The 27,711-nt window shown below is 58.3% G+C and overlaps 1 protein-coding gene across 2 annotated transcripts in view; it reads left to right on the top strand.

The window, feature by feature from the left end:
* The window catches only part of ASAP1 (ArfGAP with SH3 domain, ankyrin repeat and PH domain 1), a 219,984-nt gene extending 205,246 nt beyond the window's left edge, over positions 1-14,738 (top strand). For both annotated transcript variants that reach the window (XM_054708233.1, XM_054708234.1), the window contains 6 exons: positions 3,370-3,540; positions 4,359-4,428; positions 6,080-6,138; positions 8,498-8,991; positions 10,769-10,891; positions 12,212-14,738. In XM_054708233.1, the coding sequence (XP_054564208.1) occupies positions 3,370-3,540; positions 4,359-4,428; positions 6,080-6,138; positions 8,498-8,991; positions 10,769-10,891; positions 12,212-12,286 (992 nt within the window). In that variant the 3' untranslated portion in view covers positions 12,287-14,738. The remainder of the gene's footprint in view (positions 1-3,369; positions 3,541-4,358; positions 4,429-6,079; positions 6,139-8,497; positions 8,992-10,768; positions 10,892-12,211) is intronic.
* The last annotated feature ends 12,973 nt before the right edge of the window (positions 14,739-27,711 follow it).

Raw genomic sequence — 27,711 nt, forward strand, 5'->3', positions numbered from 1 at the left:
CCGCACACTCCACCTCGAGGTGCCTCTTTTTCCCCACCTCAGCACCTTCCTTCCTGCGCGCAGTTCCTCTGAATGACCCATTATCTTTATCCTCTAAAGTAACAAAGTTTCTACTCTTTTAAGCTCTGTACTGGGAAAACCATGAGAAAATGGGGAAATGGTCCTTCGCACTGTCCACAGCTGTACAGGTGCGACCTGTGTCACTCACACAGGGGCGGCGTGTTAGAATGCTGACGTTACACAGGGATGGTCAGGAAGTTTTAAGTCCTCTTCTGGGTCTTGTTTTCCTTTGAATAAGTTGCATTTCAGTTGGTCTCCCCGCATGGAAGACCTGGGTTTTCTGTTTTGCCAACAACCAGAGGTATGAGGACACCGGAAAGGAATCCGCCTGGCTTACACCACAGACCTGCCTTCGCCAGGAACGTGCGGGCAGGGGGAGAAAGGCCCGTGGATCTGGCCCTCAGGAAGCCGACGGCAGGAGCAGCGGCAAGCCCGCTCCGGCGCAGGCAGAGAAGCTAGTGACGTTGGTCCTCGTGGGAGTTCAGAGATAAGAGCAATGGCTCCGGGCAGAGGGCTGGGCCCCAGGAGGCGTCCTGAGATGACCTTTGAGCCGTCCTGAGCGGGGAGGATGCTCCCGCAGAAGGGACGTGCTGCCTCCCAGGAAGAGAAGCTGGAGGCTGTGGTGGCGCCGAGAGCCGGCCAGCGTCCCTCAGCCGATTCCCTGCAGGGACGGGCAGTGTCCTCCGCTCCGAGCCGCGGTCTCTGACGGCAATGCGGGACGAAGGTGGGTTCCAGGTGGCGCGGTGAGACCCCTGGCTGCGGGCCAGCACGCAGCGCTCAGGACGCGGGAGCTCCAGAGGACTCAGGAGTGGAGGAGGAGGTTTGACAGGCATGTTGGTTGCAATTTTAGGAATGAATTTTTTTTATAATATCTGTATGTGGGTGTAGTTGAATGACTTCAGGGCAGTTTTTCTGGATTTGAGTGGATAGATTTCCTGGCTCTTTAAAAGATATGGAGCCTTATCGGGGGAGGTTGAATTCAAACTATTCACCCATTAGTTCAGTGTTAAATTACTGGATCCAGCCTACTGTACCCCAGAACCTGGCGAGCCAGACAGGCCATCAGCGTGTAAACAAAGCCATGTCCTCACAGACGCCGTAGCTGATGGGAAGAAAGGCTGACGTGGCGTGAGGAACACAGTCTCTTCCCTTTGAAATGATGATCGCAGAGGCTCGGTTTGGCTCGGTTCGTGGTTACGGGACGACCCTGGCCTGATGGCCCCTGAACTCACCTGCGCACAGCGCCGCTCAGACATCGTCCCCTTAGCACGTTGCCTGGTGACATTTGGTTCCAGGCAGGATTTGGAACCCATTGAATGACCTTCCGGGTGCAGTGCCCCAGCGCGTCCCTAGGTGGCGATAGAGATGAAGTTGCTGTCCATCATCCAGTCCCCGTTTATTTCCAGGAGGAAGTTACGCTTCCTCACACAGCACTCACTTCCTCACACAGCACTCGCTGCTGCCCTGGCTTTGGGGACCTGCAGCTTCGTGGGAGAGGGTGAGCACCTCCCTGTCCCAGAGATCTGGGGTGTGGTCCCAGCTCGCCCCGTGTGCCTGTCACCCTAACGTCTCCAGGTCCCCTCTTTCCTGGCTGCACAGCGGGGGCCGTAATTCCCCACCCACATACTTTACAGGGTCTTTTTGAAAATCAAGGGCAATAGCCTATACAGACACTTTGGAAAACTAAAAGCTTCAGACAAGTGCAGGGGTGCAGTAACAGTGACTGTTGTTTCAAAGATAAAGTGGTCCTGAGATTGCCCTGACGGGGGCCATAATCGGGTGTTGATTTGGGGTAACGGCAGGCTTCGGGATGTGGGGCAGCATAGGATTGAGAGAATCAAAGGCCAAGAGGTTAACCACATTTACTGACTTTGAGAAACAAAATGGCCAGCGAGACTGGCCATCAGCACTTAACGTTGGTGTCGATACTGATCGGTAATTGATCATGGGAAACATCAACGCTTACGTCACCAGGGTGGAGGCCAGCAGTAACTAAGCTTTTCTTTGACGCACAGAATGTGAAAAGCTCTTTGGGAGCCTTTCTGGATCGCCAGGTGCCCACCGTCCCGTGTTCACATGTGGTGTGGCCGCGTCCTCAGCTTTTCTTTGTTTCTCTCCTTTTTTATTTACTTTTAATCTTAATGTTTGCGGGAGCAGTTACTCATGAGCACAGTTAACTGTCTGCCTGGTGACAGTCACAGAGAGCCGTGTGTCCGGTCCCTGCAGGTACTGCCTGGCACCCACCAGCACTTCAGTGTCACTTTCCAGAAACAAAACTAGCAACAAACTTTTTTTTTTTTCTTCTTAAAACATTAGTTCAAAAAAGTCAACATTTTTGCAGTAATGGGGTGTCTGTGTGTGTGTGTGTGTGTGTGTGTGTGTGTGTGATATTCATAAGCTTACTGCTATCCTGTCTTTGTCTCTGAAGGAACTTGAGTCTTTTCTTAAATCTATAGAAATCAATATCTAATGTACGTAACCTATTGAGTTTCTGATATAATAGGTGGTTTATGAGGTCCAGAACAACAATCGGAATTGGAGGGAAAAAGAGTGTTTGGATTTCTCTTTTCTTCTGAGTAGTTCTTTTTACCCTAGCACCCTCCATTACTTACACACGTCATTAAAAAATACTCGGACCCTGACGGTGTGGTTCAGTTGGATTGAGCATCCTCCCGTGGGCCTAAGGGTTGCCGGTTCCATTCCGGTCAGAGCACATGCTTGGATTGCCGGCTCGATCCCTGGTAGGGGGCAGGCAGGAGGCAGCAGATGGATGTTCCTCTCTCTCTCCTTCTCCCCTCTCTCTAAAATCAGTAAAAATATATTTAAAAAGAAAACTTGGGCCAAGTTTACTGACTTAAAGGAAAGGCTGTGGCGGAGAGAAGAGTCCTGTTCTGTGGCCTCGTGCCTCAGCCCGCGGCCCTCGGGGCGGCAGCCTGTCCTGCTGTGGCTCAGTGATGTCACTGGCGGTGCCGCCTCCTCAGGTTGCGCCGTGATTCCAGTGACTTACTGTTTAAAGCGCGTGTTTTCTGGTTCCCGCTGTACCTAAGTGATCTCAGTGCACTGGCATGTCATGCTGACCGGTATCCTGTTTCTTAAAGACACACACTCACCTTTCCTTTGTTGTCACTGGTTTTCACCAGCATTTCTTAGAAACCCTGTCTGTGCATCGCTGGGTTGGCGGGCGTGGCCACCTCCGGCCTGCGCTTCTGTCCCTCCCCGTGTCGTGCCACCTCCGACGTGTGCATGACTGCACCCCGGCTGTTCGATGAGCCCGGGGCTAACCTTCCTGCCCGTTCGCTGCCCTCCCAGGTCCCACCGGCCCACCGTCAACGCTCCCTCTCGGCATGCAGTCCTCCGGCGGCACGTCCACCCTGTCCAAGAAGCGGCCCCCTCCGCCGCCGCCCGGACACAAGAGGACCCTGTCGGACCCTCCCAGCCCACTACCTCACGGGCCCTCCAGCAAAGGCGCAGTTACCTGGGGTAAGTCGCCCGCAAGTCAGGGAGTGAGGTTAGTGGCAAAGGCCATGTAGCCCACTCAGACCCGCTGGTCAGCGGCGCGGCTGAGATTCTAAGCTGGCCTGTCCAGCTGCAGCTGCGCACCCTGCACCACTCCTGTGAGCAGGTGCTGCGGGGGGGGGGGGGGGGACACAGGTGCTGCAGGAGGGACAGGTGCTGCGGGGGGGGACAGGTGCTGCAGGAGGGGACAGGTGTTGCAGACGGGGAGACAGGTGCTTGCAGGGGGAGGGCAGGTGCCACAGGGAGGGGGAAGAGAGGGCTAAGGAACAGAGACATGAACACACCGTGTCTTTGGAGAATGGAGGTCACCTCAAGTGGCCAGAGAACATTCTGTCCGGGAGGCCCAGCCCCGCCCCCTGCCAGCCCTCCCTGCCCTGCGGTTCAGGGGGCGGGAGTGATGGGCGGTGGTGGTTTAGCGCAGACCCTGCATGTGGGCTGCTCGGCCTCGTGTCCCAGCTCTGACCCTCAGCAGCTACTTGACCTGGGGCTTGCCTGTGTTTCCTCCTGCGGAAGAAGGAGGGTGGAGGGTTGTGTTGTGTGTCCCGTGGAAGGATTACCGTGAGCACTGAGCACAGGACCTGCGCACAGCAAGCGCTCAGTGGCCGGTAGCTGCCATTGCTGTGTTACCGTTGGGGCGCGGCGTGGTCACGGAGAGCAGGTGGTTGTGGTCAGTCTCTCCAGTCCCTTCTGGAACCTCGGGGAGCTTGTCTGCCAAACCCACGTCCCCACATTCCGTGTCTCTGTCGGAGGCTGCCACGTTCGACGTTTCCTTTTCCCCGCAGGCAACGACATGGGTCCATCCTCCTCAAGCAAGACCACAAACAAGTTTGAGGGGCTGTCTCAGCAGGCGAGGTAAGCCAGCTCGGTGCTGCTGGGCGTGCGGCCGCGGGGGCAGAACCTCGGAGATGGGCGTGTGACGGTCTGCTCCACGTGGCCCGCAGCCGTGGGCCTGGCGCTGCCGGCCGGGCTGGAGTGGACAGCCGTCCTCCATCGGGGCTCCAGGCGGGACGGCCCTCACGTCCCTGAGTCGGTGTGCCAGAATGAGTTCTTATTTTCAGGTTTTCACATGAAGTCCTTTGGTTCTGGTACTTTCCCTCTGGGCTGCTTTTGCAGCGTGGGGATGGAAAGTTCGTCCTCCGCGGAACCCGGCACCAGAGGTCCTCAGACTCGGGGGGATGAGTGTAGGCGCTTCGGAGCGTCGTCTGTGGGCAGCGCTGAGCCAGTCCCCGCGCGAGGGTTCCGCGAGAGGGTTCCGCGAGAGGCCGGGCTGAGATGACACAGGGGCCACTTCCAGACCCAGAATCGGGGAGAAAGTCACCTGGTGTGTGGGGACTGCTTTCCAGAGTGTGTCCAAGACTTAAAACACAAGCCCTCATTTCTTTAATGCCCCTGTTTTGTCTTGACAACCTGGGAGGTGGCCCCTGAGCACTTGCGCACTTTATGATCATAGACGAGGGTCACTGGTGGCCGGTGGTCTCAGCGCTGGACGCGGACCCCTGGCTCTGCGCACTCCCCGTCCCGGGTTCCCTTCCCTGGCGCCCGCCCTGCCGCAGCCCCTGAGGGAATCACTCCCCAAACGTCCAAGCCAGAGCCTCGCGTTCACCGTTTCCAGCTCAGCGGTGGCTTTATCTCAACGCCAGTGGGCCCCTGCCCGAGGCGGGTGGGGCTCCAGGTGGCTGGGAGCGCTCAGGCCCAGGGGATGGAGCGCCAGTACGGGAGGCAGAGACTCGGTTTTTGTGTGGTCGGTCTGGCTTTCCCTGTTCTCGTGAGCGCAGTTGGGACAGAAGGGAAAAGCCACTTCTGAGGACATCCACGGGCAGAGCGGGAGGAGTGGGAGGTTAAAGCAGCTCCTGGTGGATCGACGCGCGTGGCCGCTATTGCTCTGGGCCCCCGCGTCCCGTGTCCCGAGAGGGGCTGCGGCCCTGTCTTAAACGGCGGCAGTGGCTCCAACGAACGGATGCCACCTGGACGCGGCACTGAGGCTGTGGGTGTACATTGGACCACGCGCACGACACGGGCGGCTCCTGTCGCAGGGACCCGGCCTTTTCCTGCGCGTCCGCACGGGCTCCCGGCGGCGCCAAGCCCGGGGGCGGGAGGTCACTTAGGAGGACGAGGGCTCTGAGTCCAGCAGAGCTGGGCCTGGATTTCCGTGTCCACCACCACCAGCCTCGCTCGGGGCCTCTGCCGGTCACCGCGGGCTCCTCCTCTGACAGTGGGGCCGGCGGGGTTACCTCTGTGTGCCACACCGGGGACCGGACCCAGCTGCTTTCACCGACGGTGCCCCTGGGAAAGGCGTGGGGGGAGGAGGAGTTAGTCGGAATCATTCAGAACACCCTCCCAGCCGGGCAAACTTGGGCTGATGGGAACTAGACTGTATCCTTTTGCTAAAGAGATCTGGCGAGGGTTTTTAGATAGCTCAGCAACGCCTCCGATTTCCTTGAATAACCTATCCCCGCCGACATTATAACACTTTAGGTCCTAAATGATTTTTTTTATTAATTAGCACCGGTTCCGCGAAGTCTGCCCTTGGCCCGCGAGTTCTGCCTAAACTACCTCAGAAAGGTAAGGTCTCTTTTCTGAGGAGACTGTCTCTTTCCTCACTGCACTCATTTGTAGCTCTGCGTGAAATATTATTACATGTTTCTTATTGCAAAAGTGATACGTGTTCATTCTAGGAGATTTGAGAAACACAGGTAAGCAGAAGGGAGAAAATAAAAACCACCCGAGGATGCAAACAGCCGAGATAAACTGGAGGGTCCGTCCTTTTCCTCGCTTTTCTGTGCTTTTCATAAGTTCCCACTTAACCTGATGTTTGTTGCCTGATGAATCAGAAATGTTTCACATGTTAAATAAAACACGTTGGCCTGACAGGTAACTTCCTGTCTGCATGGTATTCCACTGTCTGGTGCCAGGATGTGTGAAGCAGTCTCTGTTACTTAGTTGTCACGTAGTTTTCGAGTTTTCTTCACCATGAACAGTGCCGTGCTGAACATCCTAGCACAGACATCTCAGTGCCCAGCCCGGATCCCTGCTCTGGGATGGATTTCTAGGATCAGGGTGCCCGGCCCGGATCCCTGCTCTGAGATGGATTTCTAGGATCAGGGTGCCCGGCCCGGATCCCTGCTCTGAGATGGATTTCTAGGATCAGGGTACCCGGCCCGGATCCCTGCTCTGAGATGGATTTCTCAGATCAGGGTGCTCGGCCCGGATCCCTGCTCTGGGATGGATTTCTAGGATCAGGGTGCCCAGCCCGGCTCCATCCCTGCTCTGAGATGGATTTCTAGGATTGGGGTGCCCGGCCCGGATCCCTGCTCTGAGATGGATTTCTAGGATCAGGGTACCCGGCCCGGATCCCTGCTCTGGGATGGATTTCTAGGATCAGGGTGCATGCTCTGAGGGTTATGGCTGCCCCAGCACTAATAGTTTCTGTTCCCCCAAAAGTGTGGCTCATGTTACAGCAAGGCTTCCCAGCACCCTCCCTGGGGACCCCCCAGTTTCCCCCCGACTACCTGCCTCAGACTTCTTTTGACTCCATTTCAGAGAGGAGTCTGACAGTGCTGCTTTGACTTTGAGCTGAGCCTCATCCCTGTGGCTCAGGGCCCGCTGTGAGCAGGGTGCCCTAGGGTTTGAATTCCCTCGGAAGCGAGGGGCTGGGCGGGCCGTGGGGGGAAACAGCCACAGGACAGCTTGTGACCGTTACAACGTGGGGGTGTGTCTTCCTTCCTTTATTTTTTTAATTTTACGACTGTCTCTCTGACTGAGTTGGATTCTTAGGGTGACAGCTTTTCCGTTGACTCACTCAGCGTGCTTAGTCAGCTGTGTTCTTGCTGAGCCCTGTGTGACTGGCCCCTGCGCCAGGAGCCAGGGCTACAAACGAGTGAAAATGCGAATCCTGGCTCCCGGAAGCCTGGCTGGCAGAACAAGAAGAACGCTCTAGTGCAGGCGTCCTCAAACTACGGCCCGCGGGCCACATGCGGGTGTTTTTGCCGTTTTGTTTTTTTACTTCAAAATAAGATATGTGCAGTGTGCATAGGAATTTGTTCATAGTTTTTTTTTTAAAGTATAGTCCGGCCCTCCAACGGTCTGAGGGACAGTGAACTGGCCCCCTGTTTAAAAAGTTTGAGGACCCCCTGCTCTAGTGGAATGCTGAGAGCTGCCAGCTCCCGTCGGCCAGTGCCGCGTAGAGGAACTCATGTGTTAGCAGGGAGCAAGGCGAGGCACAGAGAGGGTGTGTGGCTGCCCAAGGTCACACAGCTGGAATGAAGTGGTGCAGCTGGACACGGAGACGTGTCCTCGGTCCTGAGTTCTAGGGGACAGAGCTGGGCCAGGAGCAGCGGGAGTGGTCCCCGGGGCACCCGTCCCGGCGCCGAAGAGAAGAGGAGGAACTGACTTAGAGATGCACCAAACTCTTCAGCGGGAAATAAATCAGTTGCAGGCAGTGTAGACGTGGTCCCGTTTATGGTTTATTGTCATCATGTTTATTCTCCCCAAAACGTGATCAGGGGGAAGTGTGGGTAGGAGGAACCTCTTCCTACTGACACTAAGGAATTTTCATTAGCTGGCAGATACTCCTGCTAGAACAGCGTATAGGTGAAAGCAGACAGAAGTTTTACGTATGGAAAATACACTAAAAAGTCAAAAAGGAAATACAAGAAAATATTTGCAGCGGCTACAGTGAGGTGATGGGCTTCCGGTAACTTAACTCTGTACTTTCCGACTCGCTCTCGTCTGTGTTGTTCATGGTTGTGGGTTTTTAACTGTGGCCTCGTTCGGACGTCCTTTCCTGACGTCACTGAGCGTGACACGTGAGTTGTGACGTGGGAGGCTTACGGCTCCCGCTCTTGTCTGTTTAACAAGGGCTCCAGGTGCTCACGTTGGGTCGTGCTCAGCAGGTGCCCCCCTCTTTGGCTTGTCCCCGCAGTGGCACTCCGGAAGACCGAGACCAGCCACCATCTCTCCCTGGACAAGGCCAGCATCCCGCCCGAAGGCGTCCAGAAACCGGCGCCGCTGGCAGACTTCCCCCAGAAGCCCCCTGGAGACCTGCCCCCGAAGCCCACCGAACTGGCGCCCAAGCCCCAAATCGGAGATCTGCCACCTAAGCCGGGAGAACTGCCCCCCAAGCCTCAGCTGGGCGACCTGCCCCCCAAGCCCCACCTCGCAGACCTGCCCCCCAAACCACAGATGAAGGACCTGCCTCCCAAGCCGCAGCTGGCGGACCTGCTGGCCAAGGCCCAGCCGGGGGAGGCCTCGCCCAAGGCCCCGCCCGCCGACGTCGCCCCGAAGTCGCACTCGTTGGATCTCTCCCCGAACGTGCCGGCCCGAGACGCCATCCAGAAGCAGGCCTCCGAGGACTCCAGTGACCTGACGCCCACTCTGCCCGAGATGCCCGTGCCGCTGCCCAGGAAGATCAACACGGTGGGTCCGAAACCGCGGTGTGTGTGGGGGGGGGGTGGGACTCATGCAGAAGGAGCGGGGTCAGCAGGGCCACTGAGGGAGAAACCGGGGTGTGTGTGGGGGGGGGGACTCATGCAGAAGGAGCGGGGTCAGCAGGGCCACTGAGGGAGAAACTGGGGTGTGTGTGGGGGGGGGGGACTCATGCAGAAGGAGCGGGGTCAGCAGGGCCACTGAGGGAGAAACCGGGGTGTGTGGGGGGGGGCGGACTCATGCAGAAGGAGCGGGGTCAGCAGGGATGTGTGTGTGTGGGGGGACTCATGCAGAAGGAGTGGGGTCAGCAGGGCCACTGAGGGAGAAACCGGGGTGTGTGTGGGGGGGGCGGACTCATGCAGAAGGAGCGGGGTCAGCAGGGCCACTGAGGGAGAAACTAGGGTGTGTGTGTGGGGGGGGACTCATGCAGAAGGAGCCGGGTCAGCAGGGCCACTGAGGGAGAAACTGGGGTGTGTGTGGGGGGGGGACTCATGCAGAAGGAGCGGGGTCAGCAGGGCCACTGAGGGAGAAACCAGGGTGTGTGTGTGGGGGGGGGGACTCATGCAGAAGGAGCGGGGTCAGCAGGGCCACTGAGGGAGAAACTGGGGTGTATGTGTGTGGGGGGGACTCATGCAGAAGGAGCGGGGTCAGCAGGGCCACTGAGGGAGAAACTGGGGTGTATGTGTGTGGGGGGGGACTCATGCAGAAGGAGCGGGGTCAGCAGGGCCACTGAGGGAGAAACCGGGGTGTGTGTGGGGGGGGACTCATGCAGAAGGAGCGGGGTCAGCAGGGCCACTGAGGGAGAAACCGGGGTGTGTGTGGGGGGGGGGGACTCATGCAGAAGGAGCGGGGTCAGCAGGGCCACTGAGGGAGAAACCGGGGTGTGTGGGGGGGGGGGACTCATGCAGAAGGAGCGGGGTCAGCAGGGCCACTGAGGGAGAAACTGGGGTGTATGTGTGGGGGGACTCATGCAGAAGGAGCGGGGTCAGCAAGGCCACTGAGGGAGAAACTGGGGTGTGTGGGGGGGGGGGACTCATGCAGAAGGAGCGGGGTCAGCAGGGCCACTGAGGGAGAAACCGGGGTGTGTGTGTGGGGGGACTCATGCAGAAGGAGCGGGGTCAGCAGGGCCACTGAGGGAGAAACCGGGGCACCGGCAGGAAAAGGCGCCCTTTTCATTACTAACTGTTGACTGCGCTGGGTGCCCAAGGCGTCCTCTGGGGGTCATGTCCCTATTTCCGTCTTCCCGTTTGCAAAGAACTGGACGTTCCACAAATCAGAGCCCCAGTCAAGTTGGTCAAACTTCAGAACTTTGGGGAAGTGCCGGCCGCCGGGCCCGCTCCTGCTGACGCTGCTTCGCGTGAAGCCGGGAAGTGTGCGCGCTGCACATTGCGTAGCGGAAGCTGCAGATCTGCTTTGCATCATGCTTCCCAAACCCGTCTTTAGACTCTGCGTCATCCTGGCCTGCGGGGGCGGGGGGGGGGGGAGGAGTGCTGTGTCCCTGGTGGAGCCAGACTGTCCCTTGCCCTCGTGGTGAAAATGATGGGCGATGCCCGCTCGCCCGGGCCGGGCTCTCCCCTGATGCCAGGGGAAGGGACAGGGACTGTGGCCTCTTGAGATGTCTCGGTACACGGAGCCCATGGCAGACCTGCTCCGCCGTTCACAGCAGAGAAACTGAGGCTCAAGGAGGTCCCGGCCCTGCCCACGGCCCGCGAGCCCTTGGCTCCCTTTGGCCCGTCCTGGCCGCTGACAGCCCGTCTCCGTGTCGCAGGGGAAAAACAAGGTGAGGCGCGTGAAGACCATCTACGACTGCCAGGCGGACAACGACGACGAGCTGACCTTCATCGAGGGCGAGGTGATCGTCGTCACGGGGGAGGAGGACCAGGAGTGGTGGGTACGTACCCACACCGCTCATTCCCTCCGGTTCCCTCGGGCGTGGGCTGCACCCGCTGGGCCCTGCGTCCCGGGACCCTGCCCTCCCGGTGGGGACCTTCTGTCCCTGTGTCACCTGCCAGAGCAGCTGTGGGTCAGGGAATTCACGTGGGACGCGCTTCAGCCGTGGTCACACCGGGGGGGATTCTTCACATTCTCCCGAGGCAAACCCAGAGCTCCGGGAAGCACGTTGCCTGCGGGGCGGGGCGGGTCAGCGGGCAGGGCCGGTCCCGAGCCTACGTGGTCGGCTGCCGTGGGCTGGACACAGCCCTGCTCCAGGCCCTCTGTGCTGCGGGCCCGTCGCGGAGGGACCGACAGGTGGCCTGGCCGGGCTCTCAGCCCCTCCCCTCTGTCTGTCCTGGGAGCCAGCGTGCAGGTCTCGTTACGTTTCCCACGACGGGCCTCCCGTAATCGGCTCCCACGGACGTAACAGGTAGAAGCTTCTGCAGGTGACAGGCCAAGCTCAGGGAACCTGCCGCGGCCACAGAGCTCTGGCACCTGCACAGCATCCTCCCCACAGCGGCCAGGAAAGGGGCGCGGGCCATAGCAGCCCCCCAGATGCGGGCCTTCTGTCTCACAAGCCGAGGGAAGGGTGTTTTAGCCTGTGTTACAGACGGGAGGCTTGGCGAGCTGTGTGCCGCTTGCCTAGAGGGCAAGCAGTCGAGTCCCCTGAGAACACACGTTTTATTCTGTTTCTAACGCACGAGGCCTCTTGGTTTCCCCCCCACCTGTGTGCCCACCACCCAAGCCACGTCTCCCTCCATTACCTTCGACCCCCTTCACCCCCTCTACCTCCCCCGCCTCCCTCCCTCCCTCTGGCCTCACCACACTGTGGTCTCCGTCTGTGTTTTGTTGATGTGTTTGCTCTGTCCCTTCACCTTTCCCACCCAGCCCTCCCCTCGGACAGCTGCCAGCCTGCTCTCGTCTCTGAGTCTCTGTTTTGTTAGTTTTGTTCATTCGATTCCCCAAATGCGAGAGATCCTGTGGTGCTTGTCTCTCTGACCGGCGTCTCTCACTGAGCCTAGTGCTCTCCAGGTCCCTGCCTGCCGACAGGGAGGACTCTCGTGGGCTGCCAGCGGGCAGAGTGAGAGCCACACCAAAGTGCCGAGCGCGGAGCACGTGTTCTGTGATCGTCCCCGCTACGTGGTCGGTTGTCTCCGCTCCCTGCGAGCCACCGAAGGGTGGCAGGGGGCAGGCCTGCGCCCGCCCCGGGTCTGTGGGCACAGCCGGGCCCTGGCCCAGCGGCCTGCCTCCCCCTGACGCCTCTTGCTTCTCCCCACAGATCGGCCACATCGAGGGAGAGCCCGAAAGGAAAGGGGTCTTTCCTGTGTCCTTTGTTCACATCCTGTCCGACTAGCGAGAAGGAGAGCCTGAGACGGTCCACACCCTTCACGGCTGACGCCGCCCCGCGGCGCCCTGTGCCCACGTGTACATAGCTGCTGTTACAGCGCGGGACCCGCCGGGCCGCGCAGGAGGGCGCGTGGTGTGTGTTGTAAATAAACGCCCTGTTATCTTCCGCCTTCGCCAGTATTAATGGGAGCCGGGGACCGGCGTCTTCCTGGTTTGCCAAAGCCGTCCTGGCGTCTAGCACTTACATCTCTCTCTGTGCCGTTTTCCACGCGAGCAGGAACCTGGGAACCGCCGGCTCTGCCGACAGCAGTGGTCTCGGCTGCGCCAAGGCGCGGCGCGGACCGTTCCCAGCGGCCGTGCTCTCGCCTGTTCCTGAGCGAGCACGGTCGCTGGCGGAAGGCACGGTCCGGGGAGACTCTGAGCTCCGACAGGCCACCCGCAGCCTGTGTTCAGTTTACAGCTCCACCGCCCACGGGCATTCATGACAGCAAGCGCCCGGTTAAACGTGAGTGTGACCCCTTCGGCAGGACAGGCACACCCCGGCCTCGGGGCACGCACGGCACCCACCCCTCGCGCAGGTCGGCCAGTGGATGCAGACGTCCCGGGAGCAGCGCCCGCCCCTGAGACGTTACCTCATTATGCAAAGATGCCGTAGCCTTCGTGACGATTCGGACAGAAGCTAACGCCCTCGGTGACGTTCCTCTTCCAGGCCCGGGGGCGGCCGGGAACGGCAGCCTCCTCGCCGCGCACGCGTTAGACGCCTCCGGAGCCTGCCTTCCGTAACGGAGCGTGCGGAGCGGGGGGCCTGCACGCTCTAACCTGATTGCCATTAAAAGCAGAGATGATAAGGTTGCGACGATGTTTGTGTTCTGGTCAGCCCTGTGGCTTTCCCTCACGCGTGTGGCTCTCCACGTCATGTTGTGAATTGGCATCCTTCCCGTGTGTGAAAGCATCTCGTGCGTCAGTTCACATTCTGTTCGGAGCTCTGTCCCTGACACGTGTAAGCCCTTCAGAGATTAGTCAAGAGGAGGACGGGTTAGAAGTCCCCCTGCCCTCGGTCTCCCCGCCGTAGAACCAGGTGCTGCAACCGACCCTTTCTTCCTCCCGGCTCTTGGTTAAACCCCGATTGTAGGACGTCCCCAGCCCCACGCCCTGTTCCGCCGACACGTCACCTTCAGGTCAGCCCATCACCGAGGCCCTGGCGCTGCTGTGACCCCACGTGGGAAGCCTGTCCCCCGTGAGGCCCCTCTCGGTTTCCTTCTCACCCACGTGCGGGTCAGACAGCAGGAACGCCGCGCCTGCGCCGGCCGTTCGCGTGCGTCGGGAATTTGAAAAGAATACAGTGGGTTCGCTCCCCGACCGGCGGGGCTGAGCCCTGACCAGGGCCTGTGTGTCCTCCTGCCATTGCATTTGCTTAAACTGCTCTGTTGGCAAACCGCGCAGGAAACAGCATTCTTACGCAGATAATCTTGGCAATGAGTGAGGCGTGTCCATTTCACAGAAGCACAATCCCTCCCGGACCCTTCGGGAAAGCCGTCATTGACCGTCACCGCCCCGCGCCGGTGAATTCGGTTCCGTGCGCACGGTCGCTCAGAGAGCTTTGGGCAGCCCCTGGCTTAGGAAACCCCGTGGCAGGCCTGCCGCCCCCCTCAGCTGTGACTCCCGCAGCCAGAGGGCAGGCGCGGCCAGTGACCTGGGGTGCGGCCGGCAGCGTCTGCACCCTCGGGACGTAGGCCACACTCGTGTCAGGGCAGGAGGTCACCCTCCCACGTCCCTAGTGTCCCGGTTCGGTTCCACGTTTTCAGTTGCATTAAAAAACTCATCTTTGCAGCCTACAGTGTTTTAACTGATCTCAGAATAACTGGTTTCTTAAAAACACACACACACACTAGATGTCTGAGACGACGCGGAATCGATGTCGGCTCTTCCCCTTCCCAGCAACGTGAACGCGTTTTCACGCCGTTTCTTCTTTCGGGTTTGTCTCTGTTCTCCACCGGGAATCGGAGCTCTCTCCAGCTCGCTGACCCTGGGGCACCTGTGCTGGTCTTAGTTGAGTTGAAATCTGATCATTGTTCTGAATCTCAGTGAGCCACTATCTGCAATTTTGTACATGAGATAGTATTTTGAAGGTATGGAAACTTATGGGGAAAAAATAGCTAATGAGTTCTCTCTCCCCCGGAGGGGAACGGTATGTTCTGCAAATAGCGTGTCTTATTTTCCTGTTGAACAGCGATGCTATTTATTTTTTTATTGCCTAGGACTCCAGCCTGTTGTATAGCCTCCATGGACCACTCGGTAAATCCCGACTCTCATCCGACATTTCCCTCGGACACCAGTACTCGCGTCCGTTCACGTGTATTTAATGTGACAGTGTTTTTTCAGTACTGTATGTGTTCATTTCTACTTTTTTTAATATTTAAAATTGCTTTTAAATAAACATATTCTCAGTTGATCCCAAACATCCGCCATCAGGCCGTTGTGTGAGCTGCCCTCTCCTCCTCCGATTGGAGAAGACCAGGACTCCCCCGGGCCGTGTGGTGGGGGTAGAGATAACACAGGTCCTTGCAGCTCCGCTGTAAAAGCTCACTTCGGATGCATAAAAATGTGCATCTGGCCCTGGCTGGTTTTGCCCAGCGGATAGAGCATCGGCCTGCGGACTGAAGGGTCTCGGGTTCAATTCCCGTCAAGGATGTACCTGGGTTGCAGGCTCTGGCCAGGGGCATGTGGGAGGTAACCAATCAATGTCTCTGTCTCACATCGGTATTTCTGTCTGTCTCTCCCTCTCCCACTCTCTTAAAAAAAAAAAAGCAATGGGAAAAAATGTCCTCGATAAGAATTAAATATCCTATCTAATAAAAGAGTAATATGCAAATTGACCATCATTCCAACACACAAGATGGCTGCCCCCATGTGTACACAAGATGGCTGCCACAAGATGGCCAGCAGGGGAGGGCAGTTGGGAGGGACCAGGCCTGCAAGGGAGGGCAGTTGGGGGCGATCAAGCCTGCTGGAGAGAGCAGTTAGGGGTGACCAGGACAGCAGAGGAGGGAAGTTGAGGGTGACCGGGCTTGCAGGGGAGAGAGTTGGGGGGACCAGGCCTGCAGGGGAAGGCAGTTAGGGGCAATCAGGCTGGCAGGGGAGCAGTTAGGCATCAATCAGGCTAGGGGTGATCAGGTTGGCAGGCAGAAGTGGTTAGGGGCAATCAGGAAGGCAGGCAGGTGAGCAGTTGGGGGCCAGCAGTCCTGGATTGTGAGAAGGATCCCAGATTGGAGAGGGTGCAGGCTGGGCTGAGGGACAACCCCCTCCCCCTCCCCCCATGCACGAATTTCGTGCACCGGGCCTCTTGTGTGTGTGTGTATGTGTGTGTGTGTGTGTATATATATATATATACACACACACACACACACACACACGTTTCCTGGTCTTATACAACATTGCTCTCCATATCTTGCCCCCCCCCTTTCCCACTCGCACCTCCACGACACCCGCGTATGGCCCTGTTTATGGGAGAAGGGGGGTGCCTGCTCAGACCACCTGCTGTGAGTAAGTTTCTGTTAACCTGGGGCTACCTGTGGGGAGCAGACCCAGAGCCAGACACCTACCTGCATCCTCCTCACAGCCCATGAGAGGCAGGAGCCCTCCACTTCCTGGAGCTGGTAAAATGTGGCTCCAGTTCACTTCCGGCAGGAGACGTCATCCTATATTATAAAGGCTTAATGTGCAAATTGACCAAACAGCGGAAAGACTAGTTGCTATGACGTGCACTGACCACCAGGGGGCAGATGCTCAACGCAGGAGCTGCCTGCAGGCCCCAGGCCAGCCAAGGCAGATGCCAAAGGGCCCCCCCCCCACACACACCATCACCCTGCCAGTTGCCCCACAGATTGGCCCTGATCACCGTCCAGGCCTAAGGACCCTACGCATGCAGGAATTTTGTGCACCGGGCCTCTGGTGGTTAATAAATGCCCGAGTCGGGAGCCCAGACCAGTGGCTCTGGCCCTAAGGCCCCCACAGGGATCCTGCCACATGGAGACGGTCCCCGCCACAGCGCTCCAGCCAGAGACAGCGGTGAGAGCTGACGGGGCCAGGGCATTGCAGTCGGAAGTGTCCGTCTCCTTGTTTCCTTCCAACCTAGTGGGCAGGACCCACCCTGCACAGGCTGCCAGGAGGAGGACTTGGGCCGGGGACCGACATGATTACCTGGATAATGCAGACAACGGGGCAGCTGGGTGTCCATCTGATTATATGAGGGCGCCATGCTGGCATGTTGTAAACCCGGCACAGGGTCCGTGTGAAGCTGATGGACTCACCATGGGAAGGCAGCCACCAGTACACGGGGCCCCTCCGCCACAGCCCTCTCCCGCATGAACTATTCGTACGTTCGTCAGTTCTCTGCGAGGTAACGTCCTCCTGAGACACACCTTCAGATGAGGAGGTCACTCACAGAGCTGGGGTGACCTCCACCAGGTCACAGTAAGTCCTGGGGCAGTGCCAGCCCTGCCCAGTGTCCCCCCACACCCCTCAGCCTGCTCTTTCCCCTAACCCTGCGTCCCCCCTCTCCGGGGATGTGGGTGTCCCTGTGGCTAGTGGGTGGAGGTGATAATTACTAGGGTAATTCCACCTGCTGTACTTGCCCCCACACACGCCCTCGTCTGTCCTGAATGGCCGTCTTGTTTGCAGAGCCTGCAGATGGGCTCAGCTCTCCAGCCGGGGCCTGGCTGAGGGTGTGCACCCCGCCCACACAGGGGATGGGGGCCACACCTCCAACCTGGCCTCGCAGCCCACAGCCGGGTGAAGGCGAGGTCAGCCCAGCCACACGGCACACTGCCTACCCCTGAACATTCCTTCCGCTAAGACGCTGCCAAGACTGTGGGTGCAAAGCCCTGCCCAACACTGGGTTCCTGAGAAGGTGGTGGGTGGGGCAAGGGGATGACTAAGTAACGTTACTGGGGGGGGGCGGGGGGGGCTCACCTGGCGGGGAGCTTCCTGGAGGAAATGGGGTGCGCTCCTCCTAGGCCTGCGGGGGAGCAGGTGAAGGCAGGAGCTGACGCAGGTGGGCGGGACAGCGGGCGAGGCACGGAGCCAAGGGCTCTGTCCGCAGGAGCGCGTTCCTGGACAACACTCCACGGAAGAACTCCCATTCCCCCCGTTTTACCGTTTGGGAGACTGAGGCTCAGGGAAGCGAAGGCGAAGGTGTGGCTCGCCAAAAGTCAAGTTGCTCGTGAAGGGCTGAGGCTGGACTTGAACCCTGAGGTCAGGGCCCTCCCGGCTCCCGGCTGTGACCCTGGGCTGCCCTTTCTGAGGAGAAGCAGGGTCAAAGCCGGTCACCCTCCCAGGGGCAGGTCCGCCGGCCGGGGGAGTGGAAACCACGGGACACGGTGGCATTTCCCATCCAGAGAAGGCGCGGCATCTGCCAAATGGGCCGGGAGTGGTTGCTGGACAGCCGTTCCGCCCTCCCCCTCCCCCACACCGCTACCCTCCCCCCCGGGGAGCCAGAGGGACTGGCACCGGGATGTCCTGCACCTGCAGGATGTGACGGAGGAGCCAGCCAGTGAGCGAGCGTCATCGGAGCACAGCAGCCCGTAGGCAGCCGTCGAAGCTGTGAAGCTCCTGAAAGCAGGAGCTGCAGCCCAGAAACAGCTGTTTTGCAAAAACCTTACCACCCAGCAAACCCGGGTCAGAGGCTCAGAGGCCAAGCGGTGACCTCTGCACAGCTGCCAGGGGACAAGCCTCGTTCGGCCTCACGTGTTGGGGGACAGGATTTAGAATGTTGCTTTACAGGTGAGTCCCAGCAGATTTGAGGACAAGAGAGGGCAGCTGCGTCCCCTGCACCCTGGCCTGAAACCACAGCAGGGCCACGCTCTCAGACTGGGGAGCATCACCCGGGGCCTCGGTGTTAAAGTCGGCTTCCCGGGCCCTGCCCCTGGGGTCTCGGAGGGGCCTGGGGTTCGGCCTTTCGCCAGCATCCCCAGGGGAGGCCCGGGCGACGCAGGAGGCGCCGGTCCTCCCTGGACCACTGCTCAGCCCCTAAGAATCTGGAACTGACCCCAAAGAGGAAAGGGTCACCCCGAGTCCAGAACTCTGCCCGGGGGTCCTAATAACGGTGAGCCCCTTCTCGCGGCCCAGCCCCACACACCTCCAGCCGCCACTCGCCTGCCACCTTAAGGGGCAGTGATAAGAATGGAGGATCTGGAGTTTGATCGGCCTCTCCCCTCCTCCCCCCTCCCCACCACCTGGGCTGCTTACCAGCAACTGTGTCCAGTAGGCAGGTATTGAAAGGCCTCCTGTGACGGCCCCTCCCTGTGGGACCTGGGGACCCTGGTCACCACGGAGCTCAGGCTATGGCCTTGCAGATACCACACTGCCCGGACGCCTGCCAGGTGCCGGGGGCCCATCCCTAAGAGCCGATGTGCATTTTCCCAGGCTCAGCGCTGGCTTCCCCGGTCCGGGGTGAGCCAGCCCAGCCCCCACCCCCACCCCCACCTCCACAGCTTCTGCCCGCCCCTGGGGTGGCAGCCCCGGGGGGCCTGGCCTGGCGCAGGGTGGCTATTTGTTGCCCAGAGGGGCAGGATGGGGGGAGCTTAAGGGCCAGGTTTGGGAATCAGAGAACCATGGCCCTGAGCCCGAACCCAGCCTCAGTGTCTTCTTCTGCCCAGTGGGATGTCGGTGCTCACTTCGTCGCGGAGTGAGGGCGGGGATTCTGTAATAACGAGGCGGTACCCGGAGAGCGCGTAGCCCCTGATGCTCGGCTCCTGGCAGCTCAGGGTAGTTCCCAGCACTTGTCCTCTCAGGGACCTGGTGACGAGTGAGAGATCAGTCACCATCTGGTGACGAGTGAGAGATCAGTCACCATCTGGTCGATGCCCGACACGCCGTCAGTGACCACATGCACCTGTGGAAGCACCTGGGCGAGCACCCGCTGTCGAAAGCAGGTGATGGCACGGGTAGCATCTCTTTCTCCCTCCCTCCCTTCCTCCCTCCCTCCCTCCCTCCCTTCCTCTTCTTTCTTTTTAATATACTGTATTTTCCGGCATATAAGACGACTGGGCGTATAGAAGATTTTCCTGGGTTAAAAAGTCGTCTTATACACCGGAAAATACGGTATTTTTATTGATTTCAGAGAGGAAGGGAGAGAGAAATAGAAACAGAAATGATCTGCTGCCTCCTGCACGCCCCACACTGGGGATGGAGCCCACAACCCGAGCATGTGCCCTGACTGGGAATCGAACCATAACCTCCTGGTTCATAGGCCGACGCGCAACCACGGAGCCACGCCGGCCCAGCGAGCATCACGCATTCAAAGGCCCAGGACACCCACCGGCCGAGGTTCAGAGCCGGAGCCCGGTGCCCAGCGGCTCCGTCCACTCGAAGGGACAGGGCTGACTCCCGCCCCGGGAGCAGGCGCCCGCACAATGGGCCTCTTTCACGGGCGGCGAGCCCAGGGCCACAAGAACGCCTTGTCTGGCGGGCAAGCTCAGTTCCTGCTCAGCTGGAGCCGCTTGGCAAACTCAGAGCCCGGTGCCAGCCCACGCCTCCCTTGCCCCGCTCCCTTCGTCTCCGCTGCCAGGAGGCAGCTCTGGAGCCCCCGGGGCAGCGAGCGCACCCAGGCGGGCCTGTCCGCGTGCCGGCGGCCTGGGTCCACGTGCCCGCTTGGTGGGTCACGCCGGAGTGGGAGGTGCCAGGTTGGTGACCGGCCGGCGAGGAAGGAGAAAGGAAGTGGAGGGCAGGGAGAGAGGCAGAGGCTAGGAGCCGCGTCCAGTGAGTTTACCCACGAGCCTGTGCCGCCCAGGTCGGCATGTGCTGGCGTGTCCACGTCACGGCAGGACCACCTATGAACGCATAGGCCTGTGACAGCCCGAGTGCCCACCGACAGTGGGGTGGCTGAGCAAATGGGTCTTTCTTCACAGCGTGTCCACGGCAACGAGAATGCACACGCACCACCACCCACAGCCACACGGATGAGCATCACAAACCAGGTCGGGCACCAGCCAGACTCGAAATAATTCACCTTTGATTCTCCGTCCTGTACGGAAATAGGGAGTCTCTATGGTTACAGGGCAGCAGCGTGTCTACCCAAAGGGGGACGGGAAGGGGGTGCTGGGGAGAGGGATGTTAGGGGGGCAGATACCGCTCTCTTTCTCTCTCTGGGCGCTGGTCACGGGGCTGTGCAAGTTCGTCCATTGATCACTCCTGACGCCGCGCTTTCCCGGGTGCGTGCTGCTCTCTGTGTGAATGTGTCAGCCGCCCGCCCCTTGTGTGCGGTCCATCGCCCTGGCGACCGGTGCTGCTGAGCATCTCTCACGTGCTTCCTGGCCATCTGTGTATCTTCTTTGGCGACGCCGCCCATAGAGACCGGGACCATTTTGAAATTCCGGGATCGAGTTGGAGCAGTTCGTTCCATGTTCTAGATACAGGTCCTTCTCGGATGTGTGGTTTGCAAAGCCGCTCTCCCCTTCTGTGGTTACCTCCTCCTTCCACTCCTTTGAACGTGGGCATGCCTCCAAGATGATGGGACTTTCAGAATCACAGCCCCCCAGGCTCCCGAAGCCACGCCAAGAAGCTCAGTGTGCAAGGCGGCCGTGGGTGTTTTCCCGGGTAGCAGTGGTTCAGGCCACGCCGAGCATTTCTGTGGCCTCTGGGGTCATGGGTGTGGACCTGGGCTCTCTGGCCCAGGGTTCGATGCTGCATGGCCCGCTCGTGGCTGAGGGAACATGGGCGAGTCGGCCGGCCTCTCTGAGCCCCAATGTGCTCCTCAGTGGAATATGGGTGCTACTACAAGGTGAACAGCGAACAGAAAACCCAGAATGTTTCTTTTCATTATTATTATTATTTTTTATTTCAGAGAGGAAGGGAGAGGGAGAGAGAAACATCAATGATGAGAGAGAATCATTGATGGGCTGCCTCCTGCCCACCCCACACTGGGGATCGAGCCCACAACCTGAGCATGTGCCCTTGACTGGAATCGAACCCGGGGCTCTTCAGTCCACAGGCCGACGTGCTATCCACTGAGCCACACCAGCTGGGGCTAACCTGGAACGTTTGAGAAGAGACCCTCCCGTGGGCTGTCTGACTACGTGCACCTTTTACTTTGATGACTGTTTTAAATAATAAAGTGGAAGAGCCATACCTGGTATCAGTTAGGGGCTCCAGACATGGCAGTCCCTCCCTCCCTGTTGTTTATGCCAGAGCCTGGCCGGGCCCCTCGGCCTCCACCTCCAGAGGGTCCTCGGTGGCTCGCAGCAGCCACACGTGGCGGGGGAGCGGCAGCCCGCCTCCTCCAGGGCAGTGAGGAGGGTCAAGGCTGCGTGTCGCTGCTCTTGCTTTCTATTTTTATTAAAAAGGAGACACACGGACACGTTCCCAGCTTCTTGGGCCAATAAGAACCTTACCAACAACGGAAACCAAAGAAAGTGTATGTTTCTCTGCTTTCAAGAGGAAACAGCCCTGGGGCCCAGCAAGAGTTTCTCAGTCTTTCCCTCGGGACCCAGCACCCCAGCCCCCAGAGGGAGCCCAGCTGCACCTCCCGGGTCCTGGGAGCCTTGGGGCCTGGACTGCCCCGGGGTCCACCAGGGAGGTGACTCCCACAGCCAGTGTGCGCCCCCGCCCAGGTGGCACAGGGGCCTGGAGGGAGGGGCAGGTGGTCTCAGACCCTGGCGGCTGTGGGTCTGGTGGTTCTGAAGCCGGGCTCCCCTTCACAGATGGGCTTACGGGGGAGTCAGGGCCACACAGCCGAAGGCCGAGCTGTGAGTGAAAATAAAAGCGAAACTCAGCAGAGGCTCCTCGCGGTGCCCCTGGGGGCCCTGCCGGGAAGTCCCTCCCAGCGTGAGTCAGGCCGGGCTAGGCTGGCAGCTGCTAGGTGGCACCGGGCCCAGAGACCCTCCCCGAGGCCCAGACACACCCGGCTGGGCCAGGTGCCCGCGCCCCAGCACCCAGGATGCCCTCGAGGCAGGAGGTCCTTGGGGAGCCCCCCTGCTCCCCTACCAACCAAGCCATTCACCTCTGTCCAATCTCTGCATCTTGTTTAGCCCGGCCCCCAAGGTCCTGAGTCAGCGGTGGGTTGTGGGGCGCAGAGGGGGTTGGGGGGAGACCGGGAACCTGCACTTGTAGCGCATCCACCAGGAGGCTCGGGGTGGGCGGTCCCGGACTGGCCTTCGGAAAGTAACCTTTTTGGGTTTCAATTGTGTGGGGTTTTTTTAGGTCAAAACAACATGTGGGCCCGGTTGGTGTGGCTCAGTGGTTGAGCGTTGATCTATATGAACCAGGAGGTTATGGTTCGATTCCCAGTCAAGGCACATGCCCGGGTTTCGGGCTGGATCCCTAGTGTGGGGCGTGCAGGAGGCAGCCGATCTGTGAGTCTCTCTCATCGTTGATGCTTCTTTCTATCTCTCTCCCTCTCCCTTCCTCTCTGAAATCAACAAACACATATTTAAAAGACCAACAACAACGTGTGGATGTTAAAGCAAAAAGGACGCTGAGGGCAGGCAGCCTGGGTCGTGGCCTGGTCATTGCCGCTGACTCCCATCCGGTCGGTGCCTCTCTTCCGGGAGCCTCGCTGCCTGAGGCGCATTCACTGCGCCCTCACTGCGTGCCAGGCCCAGGGACACACAGGGTAACAAACACCTCCCGTGCCCGTGTGGCCCCTCAGAGTCGAGTCAGCAAAGCCCATGCCCACGATACTTAAATAGAGCCGTTTCCGGGAGGCGGGTTGGTAGTAAGCCTCCTGGCAATACATAAGAGACACAACCAATATTAATTCGCTGACCAAAATCCCAGTTCCTGGGGAATTTTTCCTAAGAAAAGGAAAAGATGTATACTATGCTGTTATTTTAGAAATACATGTGACTAGTTAATTATGGTCCATCCACCCAATAAATTATATGTAGCCACACACACACACACACACACACACACACACACACACAACCAGAACTACAGAACACACAAATGTGCTTAATATATTGTATTTTAGGGCCTAACCTAACCACCACCATCAGGGGACTGATGTTTAAGACTGAGGTCCATCGTGGCAATGCAATGCTAACAGTTGTCACAAAGAAGAAATTGGGAAGTCTCCAAGTGACAAAAGAGAAAGATTTCTATTACGGACACGGTTCATACATGGAAAAATTCTACAAGGATTTGAGCCCTAGCTGGTTTGGCTCAGTGGGTAGAGCATCGGCCTGCAGGCTGAAGGGTCCTGGGTTTGATTCTGGTCCAGGGCACATGCCCAGGTTGCAGGCCCGATCCCCAGCAGGAGGCGTGCAGGAGGCAGCCGATCAAGCATTCTCTCTCATCGTTGATGTTTCTATCTCTCTCTCTCCTCTCCCTTCCTCTCTGGGATCAATAAAAAAAATATATTTTTAAAAAATTTAGAAGGATTTGAGTGCCATAGTTCTGAGGCCAGAACTATACAGCTGTGCTTTTTAATTGTGATATCTATATAGATTGTATAATATATATGTGATACCATATAATATAAAATAGAATATGCGTCATCTATTTACAGTTATAGGACACACTTCATGTAAAATATACAAACGTGGTGACGAGTCTTGGCATCAGCACTTGGGAAAGCTGTGGTGACGCTTAGTAAGTTGGAAGCTGCACCTCCTGCCTATTCCCAGCCCCGCGCCCCTGCGCACACGGAGAGTCTTTCCTACCAGGGACAGGGCGGCATGGAGAGGAATAGCCCTGCAGAGGCACTTGTAAAAGGTGGCAATACGGGCCTGGCTGGCGTGGCTCAGTGGTGACCTATGAACCAGGAGGTGACAGTTCGATTCCCGGTCAAGGGCACATGCCCGGGTTGCAGGCTTGATCCCCTGTGTGGAGCGTGCAGGAGGCAGCCGATCAATGATTCCCTCTCATCGTTGATGTTTCTATCTCTCTCTCTCCTCTCCCTTCCTCTCTGGGATCAATAAAAAAATATATTTTTAAAAAATTTAGAAGGATTTGAGTGCCGGGTTGCCGGCTTGATCCCTACCTAGTGTGGGGCGTGCAGGAGGCAGCCGATCAATGATTCTCTCTCATCGTTGATGTTTCTAGCTCTCTCTCCCTCTCCCTTCCTCTCTGAAATCAATAAAAATATTATATATATTTTAAAGATGGAAATACTGGACTAAAGGCAGAGGCCACCCCGAGGCAGGAACAGAACAGCCGCGTTCCCTTCCACAGGGGAAGGCTCTACCGGCTGATGGGTTCCGGGGCCGCGTTAGCCAGGTTTCCAGGGCGCGGCTGCGCACTGGGCGGGCTGTGCTGGTGCCTAAGGCCACGCCACGCCCGTGGAGCTTGCCCTCTAGTGAGGGGCGGAGGGAACGAGATGGAGGGACAGGACCCCTTGGCTTTCACCCGCTGGAGGTGAGAGCCGTGAGTCACTCAGCGGATGGGCCTGGGCTACGTGCGGCCACGTGAGCCAAGGGTGTTGGGCCAAAAAGACAGTCGCAGAAGGGGTGAGACAAAATGAAACCGTGCATAGGAAGTGTTTTCAAAGCTACAAAGTTCTGTGTGTTGTTTATGGAGACGCAGGGATGACGAATTCCAAACTCAGCCTAGTGGGTCCCTAGGAGGTGGGAGGGGGTGATGGGCATGGGAGGTGACACAGGGCTTTCTGTCCTCCTCTTCCTCCCAGAAAGAAGGGAGGGAGGGAGCGGGGGAGGGAAGAAAGCGAGGGAGAGAGGGAGGAAGAAGGAAGGAAGGACAAGATCAGGAGCAAACATGGCTAACCATCAGCGGTGACTGAGTGCGTGGGAATTGGACCTGGAGCTGGCCCTGGAGGGACGGCCGTGATGTGCCGAGTTTGGCGGCCAGAAGAGCAAGGGCGTCCCTGGAGCGAAGAGCGGCCTGAACAGACCGTCGTTCTTTCTATCCCTGGGCCGAGCCGAATGCAGAAGTTGGAAGAAATGAAAACCCACTGGTTTCCTCCCGGAGGGACGCCGTGGTCAGGGCGGCCTGCTCTCCGCCCTCCTCACTCCGGGCGCAGCCTCCTCTCGGTCAGTGTGCTCCTCTTTCTCTCGTACCCCCTCCCTGGGCAGCGTCAGCCCGAGGTTGGTGAGAGGGTGCTGGGACCCCCGTCAAGCACAGGCTGCCCTGCGGACACCCCGAGCCGGGCTCAGGGAGGCCTCCGCTGTCCGTCTCCCGGGAAACCCTGGCCGGCACCTGCGGGGTGCCAGGCCCTGCGCTGGGTGCTCGGAACAGGGTAGACAGGCCCCCATCTTCTTACGCTTACACTCCGAGGGAGCCAACAGAGCAGAAGTCAATTAAGTAACATCGGAGGGCAGATGTCCCAGGGAATATGGAACAAGGTGATCCGACAGTGTCACTGGGCCAGCCCAGGGTAACGTAGAGGCTTTTCCCCCTCGACAACGTATAAAATGAACTTTTGTCTATTAAAAAAGTGTGTCTTAGCCTGGCCGGCGTGGCTCAGTGATTGAACGTTGACCTACAAACCAAGAAGTCATGGTTTGGCTCAGTGGATAGAGCGTCGGCCTGCGGACTCAAGGGTCCCAGGTTCAATTCAGGTCAAGGGCATGTACCTTGGTTGCGGGCACATCCCCAGTAGGGGGTGTGCAGGAGGCAGCTGACTGATGTTTCTCTCTCATTGATGTTTCTAACTCTCTCTCCCTCTCCCTTCCTCTCTGTAAAAAAAAACAATAAAATATATTAAATTTAAAAAAAAAGGAAGTCATGGTTTGATTCCTGTCAAGGGCACATGCCTGGGTTGCAGGCTCCATCCCCAGTAGGGGGCATGCAGGAGGCAGCTGATGATTGATTCTCTCTCATCATGGATGTTTCTATTTCTCTCCCCCTCTCTTTCCTCTCTGAAATCAATAAAAATATATATACTTAAAAAAAGACATCTTAAAAAAATTGTCTTAGGGTTAGGATTCTCTTTCCCCAAAGGAAGAGGGCGCTGGGGTTCAGACAGTGTCATTTTTCCAACCGCGAGCTGTCGGGAGGCCTCGCGTACCCTGTGGGCTCCTCTGACGGTCCTCGAGGTGCCGGGAGCGTGGCTTACGTATGGAGCTGTGTTCCCCCGGCGACAGCCTCGTCCTCGCCCTGTTCTTACCACAGCGTCGCAGGAAGAGGGCGGCCCTCCCTCCCGCCAATCGGCTAGTGCACCCCGAGTTTCACTTTCTGTAAAACAGAAGTGCCAGGGGACTGACAGTCATAGGCACCGACCTCACTCTTAGTGAAGACATTTTTTCCTTTTTAAGGATAAAAGGCACAGAAAGAACGAGGCCTTCTTCTCGCCAGACGTGATTGGAGGCCCGTTTCTTGAAGGCCGCGGCGCCTGGGCTGGGGCGGGAGGTGACGGGAGACGCCTTTCTGCCCCGGTTCCCTGGCCATCGGGTCCCCGGCAGCACCCTCGTGGCAGCGAACAACACCTGCCACGTGAGACGTGTCGCTGTAGGAGTTCCAGGCAGAGCAGCCATCACTTGGGCGGGCACACTTGGGGGATCTGGTGATGGCGGGGCAGGGGGTTAGAAAGGAGTCCCACAGGGGGCCCGGAGCCTGGGGGCCTGACCCTTATCCTCTCTCAGGAATCACCGTCCTTGCTGCCTACAATGTTCCACAACAGTATTTTTTCCTTTCTTCTTTCTTTCTTTCTTTTTTTTTTTTTTCATTTCAGTCCCTGCCACTTACCCTATCTTGGCTAGAAGTCCCCTCAGATCTATTTTTTATTTATTTTATTTAACTTTATTTATTTTAAATAGATTTTTATTGACTTCAGAGAGGAAATGAGAGGGAGAGAGAGAGAGAGAGAGAGAGAAACATCAATGATGAGAGCGAGTCATTGATCGGTTATCTCCCGCAGACCCCACACTGGGGATGGAGCCTGCTACCCGGGAATGTGGCCTTGACCAGGAATCGAACCTTGACCTCCTGGTTCCTAGGTCGCCGCTCAACCCCTGAGCCCCGCCGGCTGAACAGATCTGTGTTTATTGGCAAAGCCTCTTCCAGGTGGCGATCCCGCTGCCAGGTCCAGGAGTCTCCCAGCGCCTTGGTTACTGGGTGTGAAATGCTGAGTTTAAACCTGGAGCGAACCACAGGCTCTGAGTCCGGAGTGCGGGTTCGAGTTCAGCTTCTGCACTAAGCAGATGGCTTTGGGTAGGGAGCTTGGGCTCATGGCAGTCACTGCACCTGCCTCACCTCGGGGACCAGGGTTTGGGGGTCCAAGAGAACGGGTGCAGAATCCCTCTGGGAACTCGAAAGCCCCAGGTAATTGTCCGGTCTTTTTATGCGTTGTTGTCACGGCCAGCACTGCTACCAGCCAAACAGAGCTTAAGCAGCTTAGAACCATGAATGGAAATGAGAAGCAGTGACAGTACATTGAAAGAAGTCATGTGTGTCGAAGACAAAGGTAAATTGTACCAACGTAGGTGGCACGAACCCTTTGAGGATCATCTGCCCCGTTCGCCACACCTTGGTTTTCAT

This window comes from Eptesicus fuscus, chromosome 19 (genome assembly GCF_027574615.1).
Source record: "Eptesicus fuscus isolate TK198812 chromosome 19, DD_ASM_mEF_20220401, whole genome shotgun sequence".
Lineage (NCBI taxonomy): Eukaryota > Metazoa > Chordata > Mammalia > Chiroptera > Vespertilionidae > Eptesicus > Eptesicus fuscus.